The sequence below is a fragment of the Trachymyrmex septentrionalis genome, unplaced genomic scaffold (assembly GCF_001594115.1).
Source record: "Trachymyrmex septentrionalis isolate Tsep2-gDNA-1 unplaced genomic scaffold, Tsep1.0 scaffold83, whole genome shotgun sequence".
NCBI lineage: Eukaryota > Metazoa > Arthropoda > Insecta > Hymenoptera > Formicidae > Trachymyrmex > Trachymyrmex septentrionalis.
This window is the reverse complement of record NW_017306018.1, coordinates 1,304,805-1,318,034: the sequence shown is the minus strand read 5'-3', so window position 1 is coordinate 1,318,034 and position 13,230 is coordinate 1,304,805. Positions and strand designations below refer to the sequence as shown.

The following is a 13,230-nucleotide window of genomic DNA, read 5'->3' as shown; positions in this document are numbered from 1 at the left end:
CATTTATTGAAAAAATTAAGCAATACAAAAAGTAGTTGGAAAAATCGCTCCTTTATTTCAACATCGATACGATTCAAAAAACATGACTAAATTACATACATAAATAAGTCAGGTAAACATTAACTTAACAATCGCCAAAAGTGCACTGATTAATTCTAAATTCACTAAATAATTAAAGTGCACTTAATTTCATAAAAAATTGTTCCAAACGTCAAAATTAAAAAATATTATTTAAAAGAATATCATTAAAATTGTCATAACTCAAAAAGAGTGATTTTTTAATAGTTGCACTATTAAATTCACATTATCAAAATTATATCGAATTTCTTTTTAATCATTTTTATATTTGTTAATTTAATTAAAACAATAAAGTTCAATAATTCAGCTCAAGAAAATGTCTCAAATATATATATATATATATATTATTTGAATAAAATTCAGATTATTATTTGTTAAGTGTATGCGTTAATATGGATGTTGTTTACTATAAAACGAGCCACAGAAATGGATTAGTTTACATTTTGACATACATAGAAGTTAAAAATAACAGAAGCTTATTTAACTCAAGAAATTGGATTGCCATTCCTCTGTTTATATCTAACATAACATCTGAAATGAAAATGACAAAAATAACATTTGATTATGTTAAGAATCTATTATAGAATATATTATATTACATTCTTCTGTAGCAGAATATATTATATTCTTAACATGATCAAATGTCATTTTTTATCATTCGATTAGTCAATAATTTTCTGTCAAGTTAAAAAGGAATTTCCTTCTTTTCTTGAGAAACTTAAGTTTGTCATAATGAAATAAAGGAGCAACATATTAGCAGTCACTATGCATCCTTTTCACATTCAAATTGCTCATGCTGTTCTAAACAATTAAGACGATTCAACGAGAATTCTACAATTCGCACAGAATATTTTTAAAAAATGCAAAAAGCCACCTTAATTGATAATTTGTGATCAAGAAGTATAATGACAAGAAGATGACGCATCCTTACAAATTTAACCAAAAAACACACCACAAGTCAAGAGAAAGTCAAAATGACTTCATTTTCATCTCATAAAAGTCAAAATGATGATTTTTCATTACAAAACTTGACCGTTTCTTGACGTTAAGAATTAAAATAAAATCATTTTGACTTTTTATTGAATTTTGTGTATTTTCTTTGAGTATCGATATTGGAAAAAGAACAACTTTCATTGGCGTAATCCGCGAGTAAATAAAATTCCCGCGGGTTTTAAAAGACTGACGGACATTTTACGCGGGGACGAACCCCGCGTCTTTCGCAACGAGGGGAAAGAGGGAAGGGAACGGGAGGGGGGAAGGGGAAGGGGCGCATTGTGATACTCGCGCTCGGCGGAGCGACCGAATGCCGAACGCGGAGCGGCGATCGTCCGATTCGCGTCGGACTCGCAATTTGATTTGTCGGAATCCGACGGGCGAAGCGAACGCGCCCGACTTTCATCGGACGCGAGCGAGTCGGCCTGTCGGTCGAGCATGCCGGCGACGCGCGTCGCGTCACGGAGTACATACGTTCACGGCATTCACGCCGTATGTCGAGCTCGCGGGGTAAAGGTAAATGGCGCCCCGCGCGTCTCTCCACGAAAACCTCGCGTAATCGGTGGCGCGGCGGCGAAACCGAGACGAGAGACACGCGCGCGTCGCGCGCCGTGCCCCCGCGATCATTACGCCGATAAATGGCGACGCGCTTTCTCACGAGCGAGCGGATCGCGCTTCGTCGTTCTCGCTGAGCGGATGAGAACGCGGAGTCGGACGTCGCGTCGCGTCGCGGCGCAACGGGACGGGACGGACGGGACGCGTCGCGACTCGACGCGTGATAATGATTGGCGCGCGCACTCACCCTGTGTCCAGATTCCTCGAGCCGCTGCCTCTTGGAGTGCGGACCGTCTCCGTTGAATGCCATCCTCCGTTATACACCGGGCGATGATACGTTTGAATCGAGACACTCGGCGCTGCACGACGGCGACAGCGATAGCGAGATTGCGATGACGACGGCGACAACGACAATGACGACGACACGAGCGTGTTATGTATACCGCTCGTGATATACCTTTTAACACCGTGCCGACAATCTTCGTGCACGCGGATGGGGAAGGGGGGAGGAGGAGAAAATAATAATCGGTAGGACACACGACGCGACGAGAACAGACAAACGCGCGAGAGCGGCTTAAAGGAAACTGGATCTCGCCGGAGGACGTCAACGGTTCGTGCGAACTGGCAACCGGCTACTGCGACGCGCCCTGCCGGTGGCGCCACAGAACGCTTTGCGTGGCCGTCATTAAGCTGCCGTTGTGCGCGCCAAACGCTGCCGAGTATCGCGCTCCGATTGGCCCGTCACTCGTTTGCGCGTTGTGTGCCGCTCGCTCCCATTGGACCTTGCAAATCCACTGAATTTTCATGAGAGATAATATCGGAATGCGCGCTATTGCAATGTGTATCGCGCAAATAAGATACATTTTCCGAATGTAATCCAATCAGTTTACTTACCGAATTTGTACGATATCTTTAATTAAAGCGTATTTAACTTTTCATATTTAAATTTACATCTAGAGTGTCAACTGTTTGATTGTCTAATATAAAAAATGAAATATTATAATGTTAAAGTAAAAATGCATATCCAGTTTTTATATTCAGTTTTGAATCTATAGCGCACATCAATTGTCTAATTTTCAAAAAATTAAATTTACGAAATCAAATGTATAGTTTTCTATTAAAATATATGTTACATTCAAGAAAATAATTTGAATTTGAAAAAGAGAGAGTATTATCTTTAATTAAATTGCATAAAAATTTTTAAAAGATTTACCTCAGAGCTAGAAAAAAATAACATTTTTTATTTAAAACGATAATATTTGATCTAATTAAATCTTTAAAATTTTATTATGGTATAAAAGGTATAAAAATTTTCAGACATAATCAAGAGAGCGATTGTTCAGTATTTTTCATCGATAACAATAAAAAATGTCGAGGAGACAATCTGGGATTAAAAACAGGCTTCAATATAGGAATCAAATTATTTTCGGATAGATACAGGAATCTGTCTAACAACACCACAGTTTCCACCAATGGTGCTATCATTGTACGCAATGCTCCGAATATCACAATCTGCCGCCACTGATTTAGATAACATTTTATTTGCGGATTTTGTAAATCTGAATCTTTAGGTCGGAGATTTGGCTCGAAATCTGCAGTTGCGGCTATGCAATATCTAAAAAAAACTTATTCGATTATTGCTATAATAATACACAGAATATCGATAATCATAATTTTACTCAACTGTTCAAACGTAACAGGTTTCGTCACTTTGACGTTTCTCACTTGAGTGTGACGTAGCTGGCTATTTTGTTTTACTAGAACGGTTTCTAAAGCGGCTCTATAAGCGTGCACCTAAAAAAAAAATGCAGTTTGAATATCAAACTTATGATGCTTTAGGGCGATCAAACTCAAATTAACTTGGTTGGCGTTACCAATAGGAGAGCACAAAACATCATTAATTCAACCTACGTTGATGCAAACCCGGTTAGGTCAAAAACGCTATTAATCGACAATATTTTATTAAGTAATTCGAATAAAATTATTAAATTAATAGGATTATGTTTCATGTACCAAAGAAAAAATTAAGAATAACGAATTATATATTAGAAATTTTATCTAGAGCAATTTTGCCGGTTCAATTAGTCAATAATTAAGTTAATCGAAATATTCAATCAAAGTCGTCCTTAACACAATACTTAACTATTAAATCTTCATAGTTCCCAGTCTTTAATTTGTCACAGTAGCTCTCAATAGCATGACATGCCACTTCTAACGCTGTATAGGACAATTTGTGTTTTGTGAATGAAGACAGATATTTACTGAGTGGATATCCATTTGAAACATTCGCTGGATTTCTAAATGCATCACATTATTTAGTACAATCGTAATCTCATAAGCGTTATTTTATAGTGCATCTGATAAACGTACTTTAATGTCAGCTTCATGTAACAGCACCCCACAATACAAATAAATCTTATCTCACATTGAGATGTGTAAAGTCTCAGTAACGTGGCTGCAAGATCTCCACATGGATGTAGTCCCACAATGCCAAATCCAGATTTCTTTTTATTTAAATTAAAATTATCGGAGAAAGTTCTTTTTATGTCCTTGATTGTTTCTGACAGATCAGAATCAGTATCCTCCAGTTTGATTGAAATGTGTTGTGGCATATTTACTGGCAAGTTAGGTAGATGTTTAGATAGAGACACTAACAATTCCTTATCCCATTTTCTGTAATTAAAATTTCAGATGAATGATAGTAAAGGAATAATAAGATTGCTATCCGCAGAACAACAATCTGAAAGTAATATTATATCAATATTATTCTTTCTTATTCAGCGATATAAGTATAATATGATATAAATGTAATATATAACGTATACATAATATCAGTTACACTGGTAAGTAAGAAATTATAACAGCGAAGTAATGCTATGTTTCCTTGTTCAGTTTATATTCTGGATAGTAATTAAAACAGCGAGATTGATTAGAGTAAAAAAAAATGCGGATTACCTGGCTTGCTGTGACAATAATGCGTCTTGTTCGATACACATTACATGTAGATCGTATTTAAATGCTAGAGATCTGGCTAAATGACCCACGCCTGCTCCAACATCTACAATGCACTCAGCGTTGGACTCTTGTGCACAGTCTGCGCATACCTGAGTAAAGATAAACCTCTTATAAAGATAAATCTCTTAGGATCTATAAATATTTCGCGTCTAATTTAAAGCAATCCCAAGCAAAATAACGTCAATATAAATCAACTGACTGAAAAATAACTTAATAATAATTTTAAAACCATTTTGACATTATTTTGATGTTATAATGATTTAATTTCCGCTAAGAACTGAAAAATATGTGTAGCTATATACCTGCGCTATCTGTTGTATCTCATGGCGTTTTTTTATTTTAACGTGTTTCAAAAAGAGATTATGTTTTTTCTGGGAATCATGTAATCCTTCATTTTTACGTTCCAGGACAAAATTTTCCGAATTCTTTTCAATATTTTTTCTTCCATTGCATCGCCAGACGTTTTTATCATTTTGATGATCTCTATTTAGTTGCAAATTCTTTGCAACCTGTCGAAGTGTCAGCAACGACAATGGCCATACGCGTGAACTGTAAAACGAAATACATTGTAAAATTATAAACAGAGAGCTCACAAAAATATGGTACGCTTCTCATTCGTGTTAATTATATTTGAATTAGAGATGTATTTGCAGATTCGTTTTTATATCCAGTATAAAACATTCTAGTAATATTATCGAAACATTGCAACGTTCCAATAATTACAATAATATTGCAAATGTTGCAACAAACATGTTGTACTATGAAAAGGATAATAATTAAAATTGTCACAAATCTCACCTTTAATCTCGGTTTAACTTACTTTTTGTTGCTTTCTAATTCTGAGAAATATATGAATTATGTTCATTAATTTCTATCAATTCAGATTAACTTTAATCTCGGTTTAACTTACTTCCTATTTTTTCCTAGTTCTAAAAAATTAGAAAAACATAAAAAATAAGTAAAGCCGAGATTAAAGTTAATCTACGGTAGAAATGGACATTAGGAAAAGATGAAGAGTGAATTAAACCGAGATCAAAGTTAATTTGCATATGCCCGTATTTTAACCAATGTAGATTAACTTTAATCTTCGTTAAATTTACTTTTCATCTTTTCCTAGTTCTAAGAATTAAAAAAAGATAAAGAGTTAAATTAAACAAAGATTAAAATTAATCTACATTCGCAGAAATGGACAAAAAAATGAACATGATTCGAATCAATTTGAAGTCAATTGGTAAAATGATTTCTCGCGCTTACCGACCTATGTGAAGCACGTGCTTACCACGAGATGTCGCCAGCTAACCACTTTCCGAATTCGTCGGGCGACACGGTTTGCAAAGTGGTCTTCCAGCTGTTCGGCAGTCTCTTCCACAATTGCTCTTGGAAGAAATCCTACAATACGATTCGAGGTCAATATGCTGTTCTCAAAAAATAAAGTGAAAGATGACAGACGAAAGATGTGTGAAATATATATTAGGTGTATTTACAATGACACGTCAACACATGTATGCAATTAGGCTGAGAAAGGGAGAAATGCAGTTCAAGAAACGCTCCAGAATGCTGCGATGCTAAAGCTATCATTACTGAATTACGTACCACGACATACGAGTCTAACAACCAGCCGTATGTATCTAACACGTTGAAGATTCTCTCGAGTGTTACGCGAGCCTTCGAGCAGGTTCTGCATGTACACGTAACTACGGGGGCGGCCATTGTTGTGTCGAGATGGACGAATAGCTCGCATTACTCCGTGTGATATAGGCGATTATACCTTTACTATATTATTAAGAACTTAAACTTATGATCTAAAGGCAGATTTATTTCTCATGTTATTTATTTATTCAGCTAGACTAATGATGCTTTTTTTATATCATTTAGGCCCAGTTCCACCAATAAAGAATTAAAAAAAAAAGATAAAGAGAGTAAATCGAGATTAAAGTTAACGTACATACTTAGATCTCTGTAACACGACACGCTTAATTGGGTTTAATAACATCCGTAGTTATAAAATTGGCCAATCATAGCTGTTCCTCGGAAGAATGGAACTACTGTGATTAGCCAGTTTATGGATATTATTAAATCCGATTAAGCGTGTCGTGTAACAGAGGTTTAAGTATGTACGTTAACTTTAATCTCGATTTACTCTTTATCTTTTTTTTTTAATTCTTCATTGGCGGAACTGAGCCTAAATGATGTAAAAAAAGCATCATTAGTCTAGCTGGATAAACAAATAATATGAGAAATAAATCTGCCTTTAGATCATAAGTTTAAGTTCTTCTTTCATGCCGTGTAAATGTAGTCATTGATAGAAACAAATAAGACCTAGTTCCATCAATTTTTAATCAGAGTTTCATCTCACCGTTTATCTTTTTCTAATTCTTAGGCCTGTTGGAAAGAGATGAGAAATAAATTGAACCTCGGTTAAGAGTGAGCTGTGAAACTGGACCTTGGAATTAGTAATTCTTAAAATTAGAAAAAGATAAAGGGAAAAATAAAACCGAGATTAAAATTAATTCTACATTAGTTGAACTGGGTCTAAAGGTTATTTAACTTTCTGTTCAGGCTGCGTTGAAATTCGCAATTTTATATACATATATATTTTCCTTTTTGATCTATTATTATCGGAAATTATTAGAAAGTCACGCGTTGTGCACCGTGTACTCACACGTGCGAATGCACATGTGAGAGACGACTGATTTATTGCGAATGAAATGGAAAGTGTAGCACGTGTATGCGAGAATTTTACGTTATGGTATTTATAAATTCTAGTGCACGATCATCCTCCGGTTCATTTTAATCTCGTAAAAGTAACAAACAAATGACCGTTTGCTCTTTACAGACCCGAGACTGCGGGTCTTCGCCGACGTACGCACGTCAGTGGTAGCACGAGTGATTTAGCCGAGGAGAAAGTTAATACTTATTATTATTCACGCTTCTTTATGATTTATTAAATTGACCGTGATAACGCCCGCGCCGCTCGGAAAAGCTGCCAGCCGACATTTTTAATTGATTGGAAAATATAATGGAGAGCGAGTTTTTCCTTTTCCGACACAGGACCGATTCGCGCCGATTGCGATAGGCGCGAAGTGAGAAATCCACTACACTTGAAATAGAAAGTGCCTCGGGTGTAACATCAATTACCGGCAATTTTTCGTCTGATACGGCCCACAGTATGTAATTATATAATGCAGTTATGCATTTTCCGCCGATACAGTCGATACCCGCGGATGACCTGAGAGAGTGGCGTTAAAACTTCTCCTCTACGGATGGCAGCTGGCATTTTAGATTTTAATTATAAAAAACCACAACCTTTATCATTCCGTAAATCTCGCTGGGAATAAAAGTCACCATGTAACTTATGGGCGCATTACATCGCGTGTCAGTTTCGGTTGGCTCCATTCTTTAATTAGTTAAGACTCGGATTAACGCTTATAGCGTGTAACACTTTTGTAGCTTATGAAAGATTCTTCTCACGTTGAAAAACATGAGTGAGAATTTTCTGCCTTGTGAATTAAGGTCATCACAGGTCAATAATTTAATCCGCGTATTTGGTAATCGGATTATCGCAAATACGTGCAGTTAGAATAAAATGAAAAAATAAAAAGAAATCAGAAACAAATAATCGAATTACAACACAAAATTGTTAAAAGGTCTAATCTTGATCTCTTGCCATTACTTTTAATCTACTTAAAATCTAATCTTAATCTCTGTATTATTTTTCTGATTTTATTTTTTTTTCTAAAATCCGTTTTAAAATTTTTAGTAAAAAATAAATATGTTGTATTTTTATTTTTAACAAAGCGATTTTAATGTTTTTAAAAAATATTCTAGAAGGATAAACGGATGCAGAAATATATAAAAATAATTGAAAAGTTTTCCTATAGATATAGATCTGAAAATAAATTTGTTGGACTATCAAAATTATATAAAATACATAATAATTACATAAATGTTAGCAATTTAAGGGTCCTACATAATTATTTTGATGATCCAAACAAAATTATCTTTCGATCTATATATATATATCTAGCTAAATTTTTAAATACTTTAGCAAAACTGTTCTTTCCGTGTATTTATCCGTTTATTAACTTCTAATCGTAACTTAAACTTTATAAGTTTTCATAATTTCATCGTTAGGTTTATTTTATAATCATCGCCCGAGATTCCTATGGAAAAAGCGAACGTGAGAAAGGTCTCGATCATCAACCTAGCATGGATAACGACACTCGACAAGGTCTTAAAGAAATGTCGCGTAGAATGCACAATCTCATAGACGATGAGAACCGTTTGTAGGCTTTGTTTATTAATTATAAGAGCGAGCGTTATTCCCGCAGCGTCCCACTTTACGGGCACTTTCACTCTTCAACAGTTACGTTATTGCTCATGAGCGGACTGCTCTCGAAGAACTGTATATCGTTAGTGCTCGTGTAAGAGGATCCGTATCCTTCATGAGAACTGGGAGAATCAAATTCACAATCTTTTGCCATCGCAGTTACAAAGATTGGTCTCGCAATCGCAAAGACTGTGCGACAGAGGCATCGTTTTCCAGTTCCGAGGGAGTTTCCACGCTCCGCGTGAATAAGCTCGATAGCGAGATGTAATAGCGATGTAACATAATATGAAACACGCATGTAACACGCAAGAAATAAAATATGCAATAACGAAGCGCCGTAAAATTTTTACTAGAACTGATCTCGAAAAAAAAAGCTGATTTAATTAGATAAGCGTAATTGTAGTGGTCGTCTTGTAAACCGATTAGAAAGTGTCGTTTCTACACGCAACAGTTTTCCTAAGCAGACATTTAGTATTTGTTGTACAACATTTCCTGCGATTAACATCGACAGGATATCGTGAATTGATAGGTGATCTCGATGTTTAGACAAATAAAACAGTTGATTATTTTAATTACGTTTATTTACTTTGTATAGGATGAGAAACTCGACAAAGTCGAGATCTTGCTTTTCGGTCTTGCTTTATTCTGAACAGCTTCCTCAACGGAAATTTAAATTTCACGATTGAGTTGAGTGAAATTATTTAACCTCGAAAATTAAGTAATTAACTTTATAATGAAAGGAAAGTTGGATGGTTATGTGACAATACATTTGTCATGTTAAGAAAGAGAAAGGAAGAGAAAGAGAGAGAGAAAGAGAGAGAGGGAGATCATTATTTATTAAGCGTTTTAGAATCGGATCCCCTCAAACACTAAAAAGCAATACATATAGTTAGACAATAGAATAAGAAAAATTACAAAAACAATATATAAAAAAAAATATAAAGGTAAAAAATAAAATATAAAAATAAAAAAGACCAAAATTGAGAAATAGAATAGCTATAGCATGCGCAAAGAAAGAGAGAAAGCTTCTTCGGAAAACACAGAGTTGACCGAGTAAACATTAAAAATAGTTAATTGTTAGTGACATCATCGTGTCACCCACATGGAAGCGCGAAAAAGTGATAAATTGTTTTCGCGTGCGAAATTATATACGCTTAGAAGAATGATATCGTTTCTCAGCGAAACGGCGATAACTTAGCGTGAAATATCGTCTTGGCTCGGAGATCACTGACCGTCTCGGGCGGTCAGATGGATCCTATATTTATCATCATCGAGCCTGCCGGCTGCTATTCGGATCCTCTTACGCCAACGTATAAGTGAAAGTTTCTAAGTAGGACGCGGGAATCTCGATGTCCGGAGACATCCACTCGAATGCTGGACATTCGTTGATGCCGAAATTGATGAACATCGATACTAAGAGAAATACGGAAAAAAAAAGATCCAACACTACCTCAAATTTTTTCGTAACTTTCGAAATTTTACCATTCACTCGTCAATCGTTTCTGGCGCAACGGTAGATCCTGATTTTTCCCGCTTCGAGCGATCTGGCTTCTCTCTAAGAGGGGTCAGAAAATAAATACGATAGAAAATTATCGGCTTTGATGATCTGACCGATCTGGAACGAAGTAAGTTGCGCAAACACGTACATGAGATGTTTGCGGAACATTGCAGGGCACTTTTGCAACTGGGGGAGGTCTCTAGCGGGTCATCCCGTTCAATTGCTCCACTGGATCTGCACCTTTCGCAACGGCGGACATGACTTATATACAATCTGCTGTGTGATTTCTTGCCAACGAGTTACTTCATACCACTGCAGCTTCAACATCATGCCTGGAAAAATGTTTCGCGTAATTTATCAGATCAGAATCATCTGTCATACGTAAGACGTAAGAGGATCTGGATAGTGTCTTGCATTATGCAAAATCTTTTTTGCAAAACAGGCAAGAAGGAAATAATTGTCGCACACATTTCTACATGCAAAACATATCACATACTGTTTAGCCCCTTGTCTGTGATTACGCTGTTTTAACTCAAATATTAAAATCTTCATCATTTAATAAAAATTAAAATTTGAATAAAAATAGGGAAAAAATAGAAATTTGTTTAAAAATGTATAATTTAGTGATAAGAGGAGAAACGGACTCTACTCTCTTTTGTAAAAATTTTGCTTGTGCTAAAAAAAATCTAGATTGCTGACGAAAGGTTGAAGCATTTATAAACGAACATCTTATATACTTTTTTTAAAGGTATAACTGTTCGCATACAAAAGTTCTAAAAATATAATATTTTGAAAGTGCATACAGAAAGAGAAGATTAACCGTGCGATGCAACAGCTAACGCGATTAATCTTTGTCAATACACCTGTGATACTGCACGCTCTATTGTAGAATATATTCTATAACAAGAATAAGAAAAATTCTCTTGCTCTTCTGTGAAATCAACGAAGCTTGCGTTTTCGTGGAATTCGCTTGCAAGGTGCAATCTGTACCGCTCTGTCTACATTCATGAAAGTCGGCGCGACTATTATTCTGAGAGAGAGGAAAGATTCACATTAAAGTCTAGAAATGTTAATGATATTATAATTGCAGCCGCCTTAATTGTAAACATCCATCAAGATGATCGTTCGTGAGCAAGAGCGTTCCAGCTGAAATTATCAACCGATTTGGAGCGACATCCGAATCGACCTGTATATCCTTTCTCGCAGACAAGAATTATCGAACAGATCAGAAAGAATCACTTGTCTCAAGGAAGTTGTAGTTAAGTGAAGCTTAGTACCGTAGCGAAAGTAATTCGCTACCGCTCCCCTTCGGTCTGCAGACATTAAGATCCTTCACGTTCTTTCACCGAATAACTCTTCGTTGAGACGAGGAGGAAAGGTGAGTTTCAGTTTCGATGGGCCTTGGAGGTCGCGGAAAAGTGAGGACGTTTAGTATAATAGTCCCCTCTACGGTCGATCGCGTGGTCGGGCGGATTTGAAGAAAGTTGTCGTCGTGTATGCGAAGAAGATACCACACCGTACATCTCCTCTTTTTCCCCCCTACCGTTCCCATCTACATGTGCGTCTACGTGTATAACTGACACGAACACCAACGAGGCGAGTGTCGAGGAGGCACCTCGGAGAAAGGTGCTTATGCTCCACCGTCTTCGATATTAGAGAGGAGCTTCATGAAGAGCGGTGGTGTCGCACAGGTGGTGGTGGCAGCGGGTAGGGAGAAACGGGCCCCTGGGTCGAGATCTGTCCTCAGTTCCCATGCGAGGTTCCGCTCGGTATCGTTCAGCCAAGCCGATCGTCTCGAGCGGTGTCATGTCGCGAGTCAGCCGTCTCTAACGCGAGGAATCCGGTCGGTGAGAAGTGTGTGAATCTCCCCACGTGGAAGAGCCCAAGAAACGATCATAGCAATGCGGTTCGCCAAGCTGGTAATTATAACAGGGTGTAACCACGAAGAGGGTGGATGGACCACTTGGACGGAGACGCTTGTACTTTCATCGTAATAAGCACGTCGCGCGCGACATGTCCAGACCCTCCTGCAGTTCTATCATTTATAATCAGCGAGCGTATCGACTCTCACGCACGAGGGAAAGTGCTCTAATAAATCGTGGCAGACGCGACCGGCAACGATACGATCGTTAATCGTTCTGCGGAGATCAACGGCCGTTTAATCACGATATATCGTCGTTTTACCCTCGGGCGGTCTTGCGGCGCCCGAGGCGGGCGGTTTAGGGAAAAAGAGGTGTTCGGGGCCTCATTCGAATATGCTAACCAGCACCGAGAGAGGTACCGAATTCTCGAGGTGAAACGCGCCGGTCTTAAACTTTGATTCTCTTTCTCCTTCTCTTTTTCCGTTACCTACTTCTCGGTGGATGGACTTTAAAGGATTAATCGAGTACATTGAAGCATATTCTATTGCATGGAATGATGTTTTTAGAATCATAGGAAAAAATAGCGACAAACTTCTAATAAGCATAATCGCCTTGATTTGCTGTATATAATTAATGCAATTTTGAAGTATAATACTATAGATACTTTTAATACAGAAATATTATTCAAAAAAATATATATTAGGTTAAGTAAAAAGTCATCGCGTATTTTTTAGCTCAAAGTTGTATATACAATATCTTCGTCAATAATGAATGAAATTCAAATTTAAAAAAAGGGTTTTAAAGCTTGAAATCTCTACTTTTAAAAGCTTATCACATTTTTTAAGTTTATATGAGTTTGATAATTTTTACATACCAAAAACTACGAGCTGAAAAAGACG

General features: G+C 36.8%; 3 protein-coding genes across 4 annotated transcripts in view; 1 reads left to right on the top strand and 2 right to left on the bottom strand.

The window, feature by feature from the left end:
- LOC108755112 (heterogeneous nuclear ribonucleoprotein L) overlaps nt 1-2,217 on the bottom strand; it is a 162,400-nt gene extending 160,183 nt beyond the window's left edge. For both annotated transcript variants that reach the window (XM_018497930.1, XM_018497931.1), the window contains exon 1: nt 1,874-2,217. In XM_018497930.1, the coding sequence (XP_018353432.1) occupies nt 1,874-1,936 (63 nt within the window). In that variant the 5' untranslated portion in view covers nt 1,937-2,217. The remainder of the gene's footprint in view (nt 1-1,873) is intronic.
- Nucleotides 2,218-2,949: 732 nt separating this feature from the next.
- Nucleotides 2,950-6,422, bottom strand: LOC108755014 (protein RRNAD1-like). Its single transcript, XM_018497719.1, has 8 exons — nt 6,235-6,422; nt 5,921-6,030; nt 4,944-5,190; nt 4,582-4,730; nt 3,997-4,299; nt 3,770-3,923; nt 3,311-3,420; nt 2,950-3,241 (listed from the first exon to the last, which is right to left on the bottom strand). The coding sequence occupies exons 1-8, from the start codon at nt 6,349-6,351 to the stop codon at nt 2,950-2,952; spliced, it is 1,482 nt and encodes a 493-aa protein (XP_018353221.1). The 5' UTR covers nt 6,352-6,422.
- A 5,785-nt stretch (nt 6,423-12,207) lies between these two features.
- The window catches only part of LOC108755120 (mastermind-like protein 2), a 6,682-nt gene continuing 5,659 nt past the window's right edge, over nt 12,208-13,230 (top strand). The window contains exon 1 of the mRNA XM_018497943.1: nt 12,208-12,388. Coding sequence (XP_018353445.1) covers nt 12,371-12,388 — 18 coding nt within the window. The 5' untranslated portion in view covers nt 12,208-12,370. The remainder of the gene's footprint in view (nt 12,389-13,230) is intronic.

Coding starts and splice junctions, on each gene's coding strand:
- LOC108755014 (XM_018497719.1), bottom strand. CDS start 6,351: ATGGCCGCCCCCGTAGTTACGTGTACATGCAGAACCTGCTCGAAGGCT. Junction 5,191..5,920: donor TTAGCTGGCGACATCTCGTG/GTAAGCACGTGC, acceptor TTCGTTTTACAG/TTCACGCGTATGGCCATTGT. Junction 3,242..3,310: donor AAACCTGTTACGTTTGAACA/GTTGAGTAAAAT, acceptor AGTTTTTTTTAG/ATATTGCATAGCCGCAACTG.